At 49.3% G+C, this 13,783-nt stretch overlaps 7 protein-coding genes across 7 annotated transcripts; 1 reads left to right on the top strand and 6 right to left on the bottom strand.

The window, feature by feature from the left end:
• Positions 1–127: 127 nt before the first annotated feature.
• On the bottom strand, positions 128–2,424 carry F5B22DRAFT_595385 (uncharacterized protein). Its single transcript, XM_047974139.1, has one exon. It carries the CDS (start codon positions 2,274–2,276, stop codon positions 471–473), a length of 1,806 nt encoding a protein of 601 aa, XP_047833571.1. The 5' UTR covers positions 2,277–2,424; the 3' UTR covers positions 128–470.
• Positions 2,425–2,852: 428 nt separating this feature from the next.
• On the bottom strand, positions 2,853–5,378 carry F5B22DRAFT_542515 (fungal-specific transcription factor domain-containing protein). Its single transcript, XM_047972860.1, has 4 exons — positions 5,136–5,378; positions 4,986–5,080; positions 3,869–4,922; positions 2,853–3,813 (listed from the first exon to the last, which is right to left on the bottom strand). Exons 1-4 carry the CDS (start codon positions 5,256–5,258, stop codon positions 2,902–2,904), a joined length of 2,184 nt encoding a protein of 727 aa, XP_047833570.1. The 5' UTR covers positions 5,259–5,378; the 3' UTR covers positions 2,853–2,901.
• A 1-nt stretch (position 5,379) lies between these two features.
• F5B22DRAFT_542512 (Malate/L-lactate dehydrogenase) lies at positions 5,380–6,887 on the top strand. Its single transcript, XM_047972859.1, has 2 exons — positions 5,380–6,355; positions 6,403–6,887. The coding sequence occupies exons 1-2, from the start codon at positions 5,605–5,607 to the stop codon at positions 6,723–6,725; spliced, it is 1,074 nt and encodes a 357-aa protein (XP_047833569.1). The 5' UTR covers positions 5,380–5,604; the 3' UTR covers positions 6,726–6,887.
• Positions 6,888–7,282: 395 nt separating this feature from the next.
• Positions 7,283–7,639, bottom strand: F5B22DRAFT_643718 (uncharacterized protein; the record flags this gene model as incomplete). Its single annotated transcript, XM_047978315.1, has 1 exon — positions 7,283–7,639. One exon carries the CDS (start codon positions 7,637–7,639, stop codon positions 7,283–7,285), a length of 357 nt encoding a protein of 118 aa, XP_047833568.1.
• Positions 7,640–8,212: 573 nt separating this feature from the next.
• On the bottom strand, positions 8,213–9,519 carry F5B22DRAFT_634461 (uncharacterized protein; the record flags this gene model as incomplete). Its single annotated transcript, XM_047976981.1, has 6 exons — positions 8,213–8,381; positions 8,452–8,645; positions 8,677–8,787; positions 8,845–8,991; positions 9,095–9,312; positions 9,450–9,519. 6 exons carry the CDS (start codon positions 9,517–9,519, stop codon positions 8,213–8,215), a joined length of 909 nt encoding a protein of 302 aa, XP_047833567.1.
• A 692-nt stretch (positions 9,520–10,211) lies between these two features.
• On the bottom strand, positions 10,212–10,994 carry F5B22DRAFT_542504 (stress responsive A/B barrel domain protein). The gene is made up of 3 exons (XM_047972858.1): positions 10,818–10,994; positions 10,520–10,748; positions 10,212–10,467 (listed from the first exon to the last, which is right to left on the bottom strand). The coding sequence occupies exons 1-3, from the start codon at positions 10,834–10,836 to the stop codon at positions 10,347–10,349; spliced, it is 369 nt and encodes a 122-aa protein (XP_047833566.1). The 5' UTR covers positions 10,837–10,994; the 3' UTR covers positions 10,212–10,346.
• Positions 10,995–11,647: 653 nt separating this feature from the next.
• On the bottom strand, positions 11,648–13,730 carry F5B22DRAFT_634460 (dihydroxy-acid/6-phosphogluconate dehydratase; the record flags this gene model as incomplete). Its single annotated transcript, XM_047976980.1, has 4 exons — positions 11,648–12,231; positions 12,324–12,930; positions 13,039–13,250; positions 13,331–13,730. 4 exons carry the CDS (start codon positions 13,728–13,730, stop codon positions 11,648–11,650), a joined length of 1,803 nt encoding a protein of 600 aa, XP_047833565.1.
• Positions 13,731–13,783: the final 53 nt, after the last annotated feature.

Below are 13,783 nucleotides of genomic sequence, written 5' to 3'. Positions count from 1 at the left end.
TCTACCATCAGTATACACTACTCCTATCAAAGAGCCAACGCTGGCAAGAAAAGGTGATAGTTGGTGGTTGGGCACATCCCGAATGATATCCCTGGACGATTTGACACCTTTCACGTCTCTCAATTTGGGTAGATTTATAATGCAATAGTTCTTATTCCATGGATAGCCGTAAAGACAGACAGACAGTTAAGAATAAATGACACTAAGTCTCCAAAGTGTATGCGCTCAACTCCTCACAATTTCCCTTGTTCCCCTGATACCAGTTACCACAAACGCGCCAGTTTTCCATTGCAGGGCTCCAATTCCATCCAGTCCTTGTTCTTTTTACTACAGTTCATCGTACACACCGCATGTTAATGGTGCAAAAGGATAGACACACAACTTAATAACACTAGCAAATACCCTTTCTTAGTTGCTAAGGGGATAACAGTAGCTCTTTTAATTTTCGAGATAAAGAAATCTGCCTGGGATTAGTGGCCGTTTGAATTGGAACCAGAACCAGAGCCTGTGGCTGTGCCAGCTGAGCCGTATGTATCCCTCTTCGGTCTGCCTGTGATGTCTTGCCAGGTGGCACCAAATCGACGTCCCGTGCTGGCAAGGAGACCTTCCTCTTCATCAGCCTCAGCTTCTTCATCGATCTCACTAAGATTTAACTTGGGCGTCCGGAATAACGCGGTCACGAAGACAATGAGAAATACGCTGAGGAACGCGAACTGAGCCCAGAAGTCAATTGCACCGAACACGGGCCAAGTGAGCGTGATTCGATTGAGGAAGGTCGACATCATAGTCGGAGTGCAGACTCGTGTAGCGGTATTGTGCGAATTAACCCACTCGGAACAAGGTTTAACTGCCTCGGGGTTCTTGCTACAGTCAGGGAGTTCATCGGCGTGATGTGGCGGCAGGTCGCAAAACGTCTGGGTACCATAGCTTGCATATTGAGGCGCAACTAGCATGGCGATAGCATAGTTGATCGCGAGGGTGATGAGCGCAAGCATAACGGTAGCCATCAGCAGTGCTTGCGGAGCAGTTCGACCTTTGCGGATTTGGAAGATTCGCAGCCACAGGAAGCGGATGCCGATGGTAGCAATACCTGTGATGGAGCTGCTAAAGAAGAGAAGGATGAGTAGTGCCATCAGAACGTAGTCAACAGGGAAAGCGCGAGCGGTCTTTACGAATATCCAGTTGATAGGTTGGAACACGTTGATATGCGCTAGGATATAACCGCAGTGTTCCTTGCAGACCGAGTTGGCTGCCTTGTCGATACCAGTGATCAACATTGACACCCAAACGAGGAGTGAGAGGAGGATAAGGAGAATGCCTCCAATAAGCTTGATAGGTCGAAATACTGCGCAAACTTTAGCCCACGTGCGCACGATAAAGGTCTTGCCCTGGCCTTGGGCTTCCGCAGCCAACCGCTCTCGTCGCACTAGGGTTCGTTCCTCGCGGGCAAGAGCCTCGAGTTCACGCCTATCCTTAGCGGGCATCCCGTCTGGACGGCCAGAACTGCGTAATTCTAGTTGTCGTTGCCTTTCTCTGTTCTGCTCAAGTTGTGAAGCAGTGTTTTCGTAAAGCTGCGGGGCAGAGACTGAGGGCGCTGACTTAATGAAGGATATTGGCAAAAGAGCAAGCCCGGCACCGGTGTAGAGAACATAGAGTAGAGTCCCGAGCGTGATAAGAAGACCTAGCCCGAAAGTCAAGGCTTTCTCGCCGTGGTTTACGTCGAGAAGTCGTTTGAAGAAGTCGAGGTCGAGGTGTTTGCCGTCACGGTTACCAGCAGCGGGGACGAAGAATCCAATCAAGAATATGATGACCACCAGGAATATAAATGCGATTGTGTATTTGAAAGCTCCCCATAATCGGCTTGCGAACGTCTGATGCCCTTCCTGTTCCTCGACCTCATCGTATTCCTCGTACCAGAAATAAGAGAAAGGGATAACGACCAGGCAAAGCAGCGCATCGAAGCTATATAAAGAGTAATAGACGATCTTTAGCGTAAGAAGGATGTTGTGTATTCGGTTCGGCGTGGCCCAATCTTTCTTCGTGCCGAGCGCAGTGGACGTTGTTGATGACACCAAGGCGATGTCGACGGGAAGGAGGAAGACGGTCGCAAGCAAAGCGGTGATACTGACGATGGTGACGGTGCTTACTATGGCGGATCGATCGCGGTGGGTTTGCCAGGTAAAGGTCGTGATAGCAGCCGCAATAAGGGCCAGGCCGACGGCAACGGCGTAGGCCACCCAGATGAGGGATGTTTGTATATAGCCGGCGGCAGCCATTTTGAGAGCCAAGCAGGATTTCGCCAATGGCAGCGTAATTGTGTCAGTAGTGAATGGAGTCAGGGGCGTTGGCCATGGAGTCGTGGAATTGGTGATGGACCAGTCTGCCCCGCGCTGTCGATGCTGGAATGCTGCTTGTTTATTGTCGCGGGCCTCAGCACTTAAAATACGGCAGTAGCTTCAGCTCTGCGACAGGAGCCTGAAACGTGAATTAGGTAATGACGTAACCATACGTGCAAGGTGCAGGTAGGCTGCGGCTTAAATACATATTATGCATATTTCTATGCATCTCCCGCATAGATCCCAGTATCCGAGTGTACATGTACAAGCAGCCAGGCAAAAGATCAGAAAAAGTGGCCTAATACCTATTCATTCTCCCGCGGTGTGGCGTCATATGTGTCTAATGCTCGATCAAGTCATTTTATTATTATTTCACTCTGTACGAAATCGCATAAAATAATAGTCGGCTATATTTCCAAGTTCTATCTATCCGGGTCTTGCAGAGATACAAGTTTCCTCGAGTGGTGACGAGGTAGCATTCGCCAATACCACTAGATGCTGCACAGTGGTGGACACAATAACCACCATCACAGCGGCCGCTCTTTTAGATCGAGACAATAGACATTCATGTGAAGTCATCCAATAGAGATAGCATGATGCCATCAAGATTGGCGCAATCCGCTGAACCGTACGACTCAGAGAGCCATTGGCCATCGAATCCGCCGTCAAAGGGGCTCCAAAGAGACGGCCAGGGAGTGTCATCGAACATTACTGGCTGTATTGTAGCTGGTACAAGATCGATGTTGGTCCTAGAAACATTATCTATGGCAGATTGCCCAAGCGACGCGGCCGCTTCTTCCCGGCGCTTCTTCAGCAACCACCGGCTTATAGGACCAGCCAATTCGTCCAATATATCGCGGCTTCTCTTGGCACCTGAATAGTGCTCTCCGATTGCGCTAAGGACGTTGAGACTGGCCCTTACATTGCTCATAAAGTCTTCTACTTCCAGCATTGTTGCTATACTCGGCACTGACAGGATGCAGTAGAACATCGCGATAGTGCTGAGCACCGCGCTGTGGAACGTGATCCAATTGTGGACGAGCAGGTTCTTCTTATACAGCTCGCTATGAAGCTGAATTGACTCCTCGGCACTCGAATAGCAGTGACGCAATGCATCATGATCGGGTCGAGGAATATTCGGGCTCGGGCGAAGCAACAACATTCTCACTGAGTGATAGCGTAGTAGTAGCATCGCATGACTATAGTCATTAGCGTTTCGTGCTGCTGGGACACTCGCAGCCCATTGATCGAGTTTCGCGAGAACGTCCCTCTGCCAGGCATTGATGTCAATAATAGCCGGGTAAGCGTAGCTTGGGGCATTAGGATTGACGCTGTTCGCAACATATTTGATCTCGGAATTGATCTTTGCAAGTTTGAACAAGTGGATTGCATAAGTCATGTGAGTCGATGTGTTTGATGAAGTCGGGGCTGGGATAGATTCGTTTCCAATATCGGCATCCGACAGGTCTGCTGGTAACTGTCCAACATTAGTATGTCAGCTTTTCCAGACTTGGGGCGCTCACCACACCTACTCTAAAATCGCATGCTTCGTCGCGTAGCCCTATCGGGCGGCCCATCATCGTTGCTATAGTTCGATCTAATGTGTAGACCACCCAAAAGATCCGTGTTCTCATCTCAAGGTCAAGCTTCGAGATACCACTACTGCCCGTCACAGCGCGCTGAAGGCCCAGGTCCAATACCGAGGCAATGCACTGATAGTTTAAACACCAAACATCAAGTCTAACTGTCGAGCTCTGCATAGCGAAAATAAGCAATAATAGAATGCATTGCAGACCTTGGATCGAGCTTTCCACCTGAATCTTCTCGAAGTACTGCAAAGCAGTCATATAATACCGCTCACCAGAAAGGGGTATCTTCTGCAGTCTCGATACTATAGTCGCAGAAATGGCTAATACCATATATGTTTGGAAGCCCGCTATGTGGTCCGGGCTATCGCACTCAAAGAACCGTCTGAGCGACTGCAGAAATGTAGGGTAGTGTAAGAATGGGTATTGGACATGAATGATGTCAAAATAGGTCTGGCATAGGTTGGTGGCTTGGTCTTGGGTGATTGATATTGGACCTTGTGTCTCAATAACAAGTTCTCGAAGATAAGGCGCAACTGACGGTGTCAAGCTGTTAGCAGGCCTTGCCATTTTCCCAGCTCTACTCGATGCGGCGAGCATAAGCTTGCAGAAAACATATCCACTAGAAGGACCGATATATCTAGGGTCTCGATTTGCCCCAAGCGATACCAACCCAACTTCGTGTGAAAGCCCTGCACTGGAAGGAATTTCTGACGCTTCAAGACCAGTAGCTTCATTGCCCGCCGTGGCAGGCCCCTTGGTGATCGTGGTCTCAGTACCTGGCAACACATCTAAGTCTGGCTGTACTTCCGGTATCTCGTTCAGCTGTTGACTAGAGTCACCAATAGTCAAGGTATCGTCATCTTCAGGTCCAGTACCACTACAAGTTTGAGGTGCATCCACAACAAGTGGCCCATCGCGCTCTAAATCGATGTTCGGGCAGTGTATGCGAACCAGGGTTTCGAGCCACTCTATCCGATTGCATAAACTCTTTAGGTATCTACATAAGGAATTTGTCCGTCAGCACAGATATCCTACTTGGTTAGGGAAGCGGAAGAATTACGCCCTCGGTAGGGGTCGAGCTTTCAAGCTTTCTCCATCTTCACAGTTGACGCCTACTTTCGCGCAGCTCTGACACCGTGGCAATTCTCCGTTGCACTCGAATAAAGTTAGCAGACTACCCTGATATAGGGCCGTGCTTCACCTAGCTTACTCTTATTTTCCGTTTCTGACAACGACGGCAGCTTAACCCAGTCCGCCGAGAGTTCTGTTCACGGCGAACCACGCGCCTTGACCCGCGTCTTGGCCCGTTACCCTCCATGTTAAGTGCAGCCATTCTTAAGAATAGTTCATAGTATACAATAAAATGGTGTTTCCATTATGAGAATCGAATGTCGACAATTGAAAACGCCGGGGAATAAACGGAGTTCCTCCGTGCAGGTCTAGCTACTAGTCATTGGCGTGCGGAGAAAACCCGACGTCGGACGAACCTTAGGGCTCTAAGTGCATCGGCATTATTCCGAACAATCATTCATCATATTAACCCGTCCATGCAACGGATATAAGCTCCAAGGCCTCGCTGCCCTAAAAATACGGCTCGAATATTTAGAATCCAAAATTTGGAATCCATCCGGACTTGATTAGTTTCTACTACGGCTGCATAATAATCATAATCTCTCAAGATGGCGGAAACCTCTGCTCCCACTTTCTACGTCGACGCACCTGAAGCCCAGAAATTCGTTGAGAACGTGCTTATAGGTAATGGAGTGCCAGCATCGAACGCGGAAATTGTCGCTAGATGCCTCATAGCAGCCGACCTCCGCGGTGTAGACACCCATGGGATGAATCGCATCCCTTCGTACATGACTCGGATAAGGCAAGGTGTTCTCGATGGAACCGCTTCACCTGAGTTGACCAAAATCACGCCAATGGTTGCTCAGGTAGATGGGCGAAATGGTTTTGGTTTCCTTGCCGCGTCGAAGGGGATGGCGACCGCTGTGGAAATGGCTCATGAATTTGGGATCGGGATGGTGAGCATCAAGCACTCAAATCACTTCGGAATGTCAGCGTGGATTGTGCAGCAAGCCATAGATGCTGGCATGATGAGCCTTGTCTTCACAAATTCAAGCCCCGGCATGCCTCCGTTTGGCGGGAAGGACAAGCTTCTGGGTGTCTCGCCAATCGCATGTGGCGCGCCCGGCGGAAAGGAGAGGCCTTTCATACTTGATATGGCGCCCTCTGTTGTAGCTCGGGGGAAGATCTATAAAGCTAAGCGGCGCGGCGAAAAGATTCCATTAGAGTGGGCGTTAGATTCGGAAGGTCGACCAACTGATGACCCAGACGCGGCACTTGGTGGTGTAATGCAGCCTATGGGAGGTCCAAAGGGATCGGGTTTATCCCTCATGATGGATTTATTCTCGGGGGTACTCTCTGGTAAGTGAAAAGGCCAAAGACTAATATGAAAGACTAACATAAAGCAGGTTCGGCATTCGCGGGACATGTAACTGGACCTTATGATCCAAGCAAGCCTTCGGATGTTGGCCACTTCCTCCTGGCCATCAAACCAGATTTATTCATGAGTCTCGATGATTTCCGCGAACGCATGGACTATCTGTATCAGCGCGTCGTTGGAGTAGAAAAGGCAGCTGGAGTCGATCGAATTTACTTTCCAGGAGAAATTGAGCAATTGCGGCAGGAAGAAAGATTAAATACCGGCATCCCTCTTGTCCAAGCTGAGATAGATGCACTAAATGATGAGGCAGTAAAAGTAGGGAAGCCTTTGCTTGTGATGAAGGGACAATAAGTCGCGCGGCTAGTTTTCAATCACTGAACTAGGTTGTTGTCGAACTGTTACTGTATTTCTGAAAACTGATTTTTTTCAATCTATTAGCCTTGATAATAAATGTTTACTTTACTCCTTTTCGTTACAACCTAACAAAGCATCCTCGAGTGAGCTCAGAGTCATGGGTACGATACGCACGTCATACGACGGTTCAGATTATTCACAATTTGTAGTTAGACGTTGAAGCTATACGCATACTGCCAATAGTGTTAATCTATAGAAACCTAAGCTATAAGTTCGCAAAGTAAGTTGTAGATAAGAGTAAGCTTTAGATAGCTGCATCGGGGCAGCCTTGGTACATGTATCGTTCTGGCGACACATGGAATCTAGTGCTGAGAATTACAGCCAGATTGACTTAAAGGGGTCGAGGCTTTCTGAAATTGGTTCGAACCGAGAGCTAATCGGACAGTCGATTTCAAGCTGACGTTGTAAAGATGAACAGAAACGACAATGATTATCTTCTTGGAAACCCGTTATCGTCAGTATAATCTCAATATACTCTTAATTGGGACAAATACTCACGGTCTCCGTCGGCTGGCTTTCTGCCAATTGGGTCTTGAAATTCCGCGAAACGTTTGGTCCTCGTCAAGATCTTCATCCAACGATGCTGACTGTACGTCCGCCGGGAGTTCGTTCGGGGAGGATGACCTAGTAGGTATCTCCCCCGTGAGCAGAATAATGAGTCTTCTCATGCCTCTTATCTCGACCTCCATTTGCTCTATACGTTCGGATTTCTCGTCCTCCTCGTCCTCCCCTTGAAGCAAAGGGTCGAGCCAATCCCTCCAGTCATCGAACAGCCCAAACATGTCACCCACGAAACAAACAAGAGCCAGAATCGAGGCAACAGTAGTGACTACTAGTAACGGGTACTTCATTGTGTCTAGATTGTACGGTTGTTTGAAGAGTTAAATTAATGAATACAATAATATAAAGGACGAGGAGAAGGAGAGGGAAGAAGAAGAAAAGCGTAATGGGGAGAGGTCTGCGAGAAATATATAATTGTATCTAGACTAACCTCTAGCCGCTTCGAAGCCAGATTTATTACGCTCACTTCCCAACAAGGTTTTATGAAAGTTAAATATCTAATGTAGCCCTGATATTATTCTTCTCCCCTCAACTTTTTCTCCATGCCTTAGAGCTACCTAGAGATCAAAGAAACGTTTAACCAATCTAGCTATCTCCCTCTCGACATACAAACCCTATTAGTTCCTATCCCAGACGAAATTAGTCTAATTCTGGCCTAAGTCGTTCGGCCTTAAATGCTGCGGCAGTAATTCACGACCGGTCATCGCTATTGTGGTAATAATACAACAAACATTGGACCCCGATACGCCGGTGTGTAGGTATTCCATAATGCAGTCAATTAGCTGAGACTTGAGGATTACTATATTTGTGTGGAGAAAATGTGTTTAATTTGGGGGGTATATAACCTTGGTTGTGGCAGACACCTAAAAGTAAAACCAGCTTTTGCGGTAGGACGTCCTTGCGGTAAAGGTTGCCATGTTATCTCCTTGTAACGTAATTGAGCCCTCACTGGGGTGGTAAAAGATGTGACCCTCCCCCGTCTCGGTACATCGTAACTTTAAATAGTATTTCTGGTATTGTGAACTCGATGATCTGGCCTTTTTGGGGGGGGCGGCCGCGGCTTCGACTTTTGGAAGCAACAGCTGCAAGCGGTCTCTTTGACCCTATATTCTCTTCATCGTCGCTTTCCATGTCTAAATGAGCGCAATATTTCTCAAGGGGCGCTTTGTCCATGCTAAGGGTCATGACACCTTCTAGGATGCCAAAATCGAAGGACGCTTCATAGATTCCAGCTTCGTCTGTTGTGCAAATATCCAGACTCAAGTCGTCTGCCTGGTCCGGCCACTGCCCCTCGATCTCCGCGCAGTCCAAAAATATAGCTTCCTACTGGCGAATAGTTTCTTGTCCCTTTCTTTCTCTTCAACGTCTTCAGATACTGGTTATACAACTCCGAACGCTCGGCTTCGCGTTCCTCTTTCGCTGCCTTAACAGCTTTCGCCTCATCACCTGAGTGTCTTTCTGCTGCCCGGGCTACGGCGGCAGCATCCTAGCCGACGAAGATAGTCTGCGTTTTAGGCCCATGGCTTGTTGCATGGTGAAGTCCGGAGATGCTGGCGGTGGCTTCACGCAGCTGACCGGACCGATACGAACTGTGTCGGTCTATTGGAAAACCGATCACTTCGGTGGTTTTTGCATGGTCTGGCTGTCCGGATGTCAAGAAGTATCTCCATAGCCCACTGTGGATATCTAGAGAGCTCTTTTAGAGTTAACTGTGCAAGCCATTCCATGTGCATCTCGTCGCGTACTTTGGTAATGTCCGGTGGCACACAATCGCATCTTCCATTGCTTAGCACCTTTTTCAGGAGTAAAGTACCATTTCCGGTAAGTTCTTCTTCATTATAAGAGACGCCGTAGTGCTTGAGCTGCTCCCGAACAAAATCATGTCTGTCACGTAGGTATTTGTTTCCTGCGGGTGTAAGTTTGGGCAAGAAGGCGGCGCGGAGAGCTAACCCTTCAACGCGCCCTACGTTACCCGGTGCGGTGTAAACCGGCCAAGTGCATAGCTAAACCTGTTTCTGACGACTCGGTCTGAAGACATGCGGTTTTGCCCCAGAGGCAGTTGGAATTTCTGATTAAAAGAAGATTTTGCAGACTGTTTACCGATGTTAGCGAGGAAGAAGGGGAGAGCTCTTTGTCTTTCCAACACAAAACACTGTCTGAATAAGCACATACTGTGGCAGGTCAGTGGCCACTGGCAGTCCCCAGTTGAAGCAAACTAGGAGTAGTTGTGTACATATGTACAATGAGTGTCCATTAACCATTGACAGGACGCTGTTGCTGTAGAAAACCTATCGTGGGCATCCTGCATATCTAAACCACCACGCGCTTATCAAATTGCATAACTCTGCTACGTCTCCAAGGAGAAGCCCTCTCCAATTCAGAGACGGTATCACAATATTCATATTGTATACCCATAAGATACCACAGCAACGCCTTTGAATGAAGAGGGCCATTCACCTTGGCCGTCGTTGCAAAACCATATCAGTTCTTCCTGGTCGGTAGCAGTTTTATTCTGTTCATAATGTCATGGATACACCATGGCCCATCAAGTACCTCGCGCGACGTACTGTCGTAAATTTCGTCGTGCTTGGGCCCGCCAGATCTCTTTCACATCACGTGGTCCAAGAAAAGAAGTGCGGAAACATATACTGCCTTCCACTACGCTGGTGTATAGGAGAAAGCAAAGCCTACACTGTGATTGGAAAAACTCACGACGCCATAATATATAAACCTCAGTTACTCACCCAGTTAGGTGGCTCGATCTTGTGCGCCGGTCCCTCTATCTTGTATCTAGGTATTCCCGAGCAGGACTTATGGGAGTAATCACAGGATTTATGCATCCGTAAGCGCTCACTCTGAGAGCACGTTTACTTAAAATTCCCACTATTTGTAGAAACTACCTCAATTCAATTTGATGATGACCAGAAACCAGTTCAATAGTTGACATATAGTCACTCTCCACACGTGACGCTGCAACTTGATCCAACACTCTATTATTTACCCTCTGCCCTTTACTAAGTTGCCAATGGGAAATTCTGTACTGCCTTCTGATCCATCAACCTCAAAGTCAAAACGAATGACATCCTCTTTAAATGGCCAGAGGTACTTGCTTGTGACTCTGTACTAATCAGCCCTCCGAACGTAGCCTATGACGAGCGGCACATACTCACCTATGATGTTCATCGCTAGCTTGGTACTCAGCGAGCGCTTCCCTATCCTTGTGATGACTCACGAGCGCATACTGAAACCCCTGGCTGCGCTCAATAGGGTCAGTGATTGAGGGTCCACCGACCACAAACCTCGAGTTCATGACACAGGGCAGGTTCTTCAGCTTCCGCAGTTCCGTCACGAATTCATCCTTATGTGCATTCGACACATCCGCCCTGAATTTGAATAGAACTAAAATAGCGATTAGCACGTTAACAATACCAGCCATCCTCCGTCGTGATCATAAGGAAGGACACTGACCTATGTGAATGACGGTCATGGCTGATCGAGGTCTGTAGTCTTGATGTTCGAGAGAATCTTCAGAAAATAGTACAGGCAAATATGTATCGCATGCTTCTTTTATTTAGATTGAATATGCTACGGAGACCCTTATCCCAAGGAAGAGCGACCGGTGACGCCAAAAGTTGGCTGCCAATTAGCGTCTCTCGGAGTTTTCCCGCTCCTGTGAAAGAGGTCGGCGCCACCCAATTATCAGCGACAAAGGAAATCTGCACACGGCTTAGTGATATATACGAGGGGAGCTGTAACTCTTACAGAAAGTAGATTCAGAACTTTGAGAGATTGGTCATCACTTAATGTGCAAAGGGGCCATAATCCTTATCAAACTAAGCCCACGTGTATGGGGAAAGGCTGCAGAGCTGATTATCCCATATCTACAGCCAGTGCTTGCCAATGTATCCCTAAGATGTCTTCTGAATGAGAAAAGGGGGTCGATCTGGTGCATACCCTCCGGCTCTCTCATTTTCACTGATATTTCATTCCATAATGTTTAGACATTGCGCGTTATTCGATGAAATGAGCATGCCAACGAGAAAATCTGCCACCATAGGACGATAACGTAACGTATAGTCTGTATAGAACTTTTCTGCATCGCTACCACTTCTAGCTGTTTGCGTTCGCTATACATTCGAACTCAAGAACGCTGCATAAATGTTGCGCAACAATAGGCTCCCATGACGGAACATATACTTATTGCCAAGTATATTGATTCAGCAGCAAATATCCAAAGTCTAAAGCAACTTTGTAGAAATCTCTCTGCACGCCGAAACCCGATAATCCGAGGTTCTACTTTATTCCAACGGTCCCTCAGCAGTGAGGAATTCAAAATCGGCTCCCTGGTCCGCCTGGTTCACTTCCCTCATGTACAACCCCCTATACCCTCTCATCCGCCGTCTCGCAACCCACGGCTCGCTCGCTTCCGGCCTGAGTTCCCTAGTCCTATCCGTCGTCCTCTTCCGTATCTCCTCATCGCCAAGCTCAATCCTCAGCACCCTCGCCTCGACATCGACGGTGATGATATCGCCATCGCGCACAATCCCCAGCACAGAGGTAGGGTCCGCTGCTTCGGGTGCGACATGTAATACGATAGTGCCACCCGCGGTCCCGCTCATCCGTCCGTCAGAGACCCGCAGCATATCTTGCACGCCCTGCGCCGCGAGCTTCCGTGGGATCGGGATGAGTCCGGCCTCGGGCATTCCGGGGTTACCGACAGGTCCGATGTTCTGCAGCACGAGGACGCTGTCAGGCGTGACATCAAGGTTGTCAGAGTCAATCCGACGTGCCATGTCTGCGGACCCGGCGAACACGACCGCGGGGCCGGAATGCGATAGCAGGGTTCGGTTCTTGGACGCGCTGGCTTTCATGACCGCGCCCCCTAAGAGTCCAGAGCGTTAGAAGGCAATCATTTGGGGGAGGGGGGAAATCATTTACTTAGGATAAAAGAGGTAGGGGTAACTTAATACTTACGAGGCGCCAGGTTTCCGCGCAACACGACGAGTGACGAGGCCGGGTACAGCGGATCGGTGAAGGGCGCGATGCACGACAATTCGCGCGGAATCGGGATAACGGGCTCAGCATCAAGGAGCTTGCCCAGCGTGCTTCCCGTGACCGTCATAGCCTGCAAATACAGGAGCGGCCTCAGCTCGCGCAACAGCGCCGCCATCCCGCCAGAATTATGGAAATCCGTCATATAGTTTGAGCCGCTGGGCTTCAGGTCGACGAGCAGCGGGGTCTTGCGTCCTATCTCGTCGAAGGTGTCCAGGGTGATGGACCCGGCGACGTCCGGGTGGCGGTTGATGATGGCCATTAGGTGCACGACGGCGTTGGTGGAGCCGCCGATGGCTTGCAGGACTGTGATGGCGTTGAGGAAGGACTCGCGGGTGAGTAGGGTCTGTGGCTTGAGGGAGTCGCCGGCTTGAATCAACGACACCGCAATCGTGCCCGTTTGTTCGGCGATGCGAAGACGTGCGGATGAGACGGCCGGGGCCGATGCCCCCTTAAGAGGCATCATTCCCAGTGCTACGAGTACGCATGCCATTGTGCTGGCTGTGCCCATTACACCGCAGGTGCCAGCCTTTTGATTCAGTCAGTATAAGGTCAAAGTAGACAACCCAAGCCACATCATGCCAGTGATGCAGAACATGAAAGACTCAGTAGGGGGAGTCATGGCAAGAAAACCTACAGTAGGTGCCAACTCCTCGTTGATCATCCCAATCTCCTCTATATCCATCGTCCCAGCACGATAGCTAGCCCAATTATTCCTGCAATCCGTACACGCGCCTATGCGTACGCCGCGATGGCTCCCCGGCATCATGGGGCCCGTAACAAGGTGTAAAATGGGCTTATTCGCCGAGATGCCGCCCATGAGCTGGGCCGGCGTTGTCTTATCACAACCTGTTTCTCCTCAGCAGCCGCTTACACGAAGACGATAACACACCAAATAATCAAACCTCAGAAAGCACAGAATTACATACCCCCAATAAGCACAACCGCATCGACAGGTTGAGCCCGGATCATCTCTTCCGTGTCCATACTCATAAGGTTTCTCAGAAACATACTAGTAGGCGCCGCGAAGCTCTCGTGGACACTGATAGTGGGGAAATCTATCGCCAGGCCGCCGGCGAGCTGGACGCCGCGCTTCACGGCGTCGATGAGTTGCGGGATGTTGGCGTGACACGGGTTGAAGCTCGAGTACGTATTCACGATGCCCACGATGGGCCGCGAGAGCGCGTCTTCGCTGTACCCGAGGGCCTTGATGAATACTTTCCGGAGGAACAGCGAGAAGTGCGCATCCCCGTAAGAGGTCAGGCCCTGCCTCATGCCTTGTATCGGTCCTACCGGACGATCGAGGTCATAGTCTTGGTTCCGATCCATTTTCCGCCAGTTTATTCTATTTTCTGCTATGCGTGTGCCGCGCTGTTTGTATA

The sequence above is a fragment of the Xylaria bambusicola genome, assembly GCF_022495145.1.
Source record: "Xylaria bambusicola strain CBS 139988 unplaced genomic scaffold F5B22scaffold_8, whole genome shotgun sequence".
In the NCBI taxonomy this organism is placed as follows: domain Eukaryota; kingdom Fungi; phylum Ascomycota; class Sordariomycetes; order Xylariales; family Xylariaceae; genus Xylaria; species Xylaria bambusicola.
The sequence above is the reverse complement of the archived record's forward strand: the minus strand, read 5'-3'. Positions and strand labels throughout refer to the sequence as shown.

What these genes read in the sequence shown, in the direction of transcription:
- F5B22DRAFT_595385 (XM_047974139.1), bottom strand. Translation starts at nt 2,276, where the DNA reads ATGGCTGCCGCCGGCTATATACAAACATCCCTCATCTGGGTGGCCTAC.
- F5B22DRAFT_542515 (XM_047972860.1), bottom strand. Translation starts at nt 5,258, where the DNA reads ATGGCTGCACTTAACATGGAGGGTAACGGGCCAAGACGCGGGTCAAGG. An exon ending in GCTCGACCCCTACCGAGGGC is followed by an intron (nt 4,923 to 4,985) that starts GTAATTCTTCCG and finishes TTCCTTATGTAG; the next exon opens with ATACCTAAAGAGTTTATGCA. An exon ending in ACGAAGCATGCGATTTTAGA is followed by an intron (nt 3,814 to 3,868) that starts GTAGGTGTGGTG and finishes AATGTTGGACAG; the next exon opens with TTACCAGCAGACCTGTCGGA.
- F5B22DRAFT_542512 (XM_047972859.1), top strand. Translation starts at nt 5,605, where the DNA reads ATGGCGGAAACCTCTGCTCCCACTTTCTACGTCGACGCACCTGAAGCC. An exon ending in ATTCTCGGGGGTACTCTCTG is followed by an intron (nt 6,356 to 6,402) that starts GTAAGTGAAAAG and finishes AACATAAAGCAG; the next exon opens with GTTCGGCATTCGCGGGACAT.
- F5B22DRAFT_542504 (XM_047972858.1), bottom strand. An exon ending in GCTAGCGATGAACATCATAG is followed by an intron (nt 10,468 to 10,519) that starts GTGAGTATGTGC and finishes TGATTAGTACAG; the next exon opens with AGTCACAAGCAAGTACCTCT.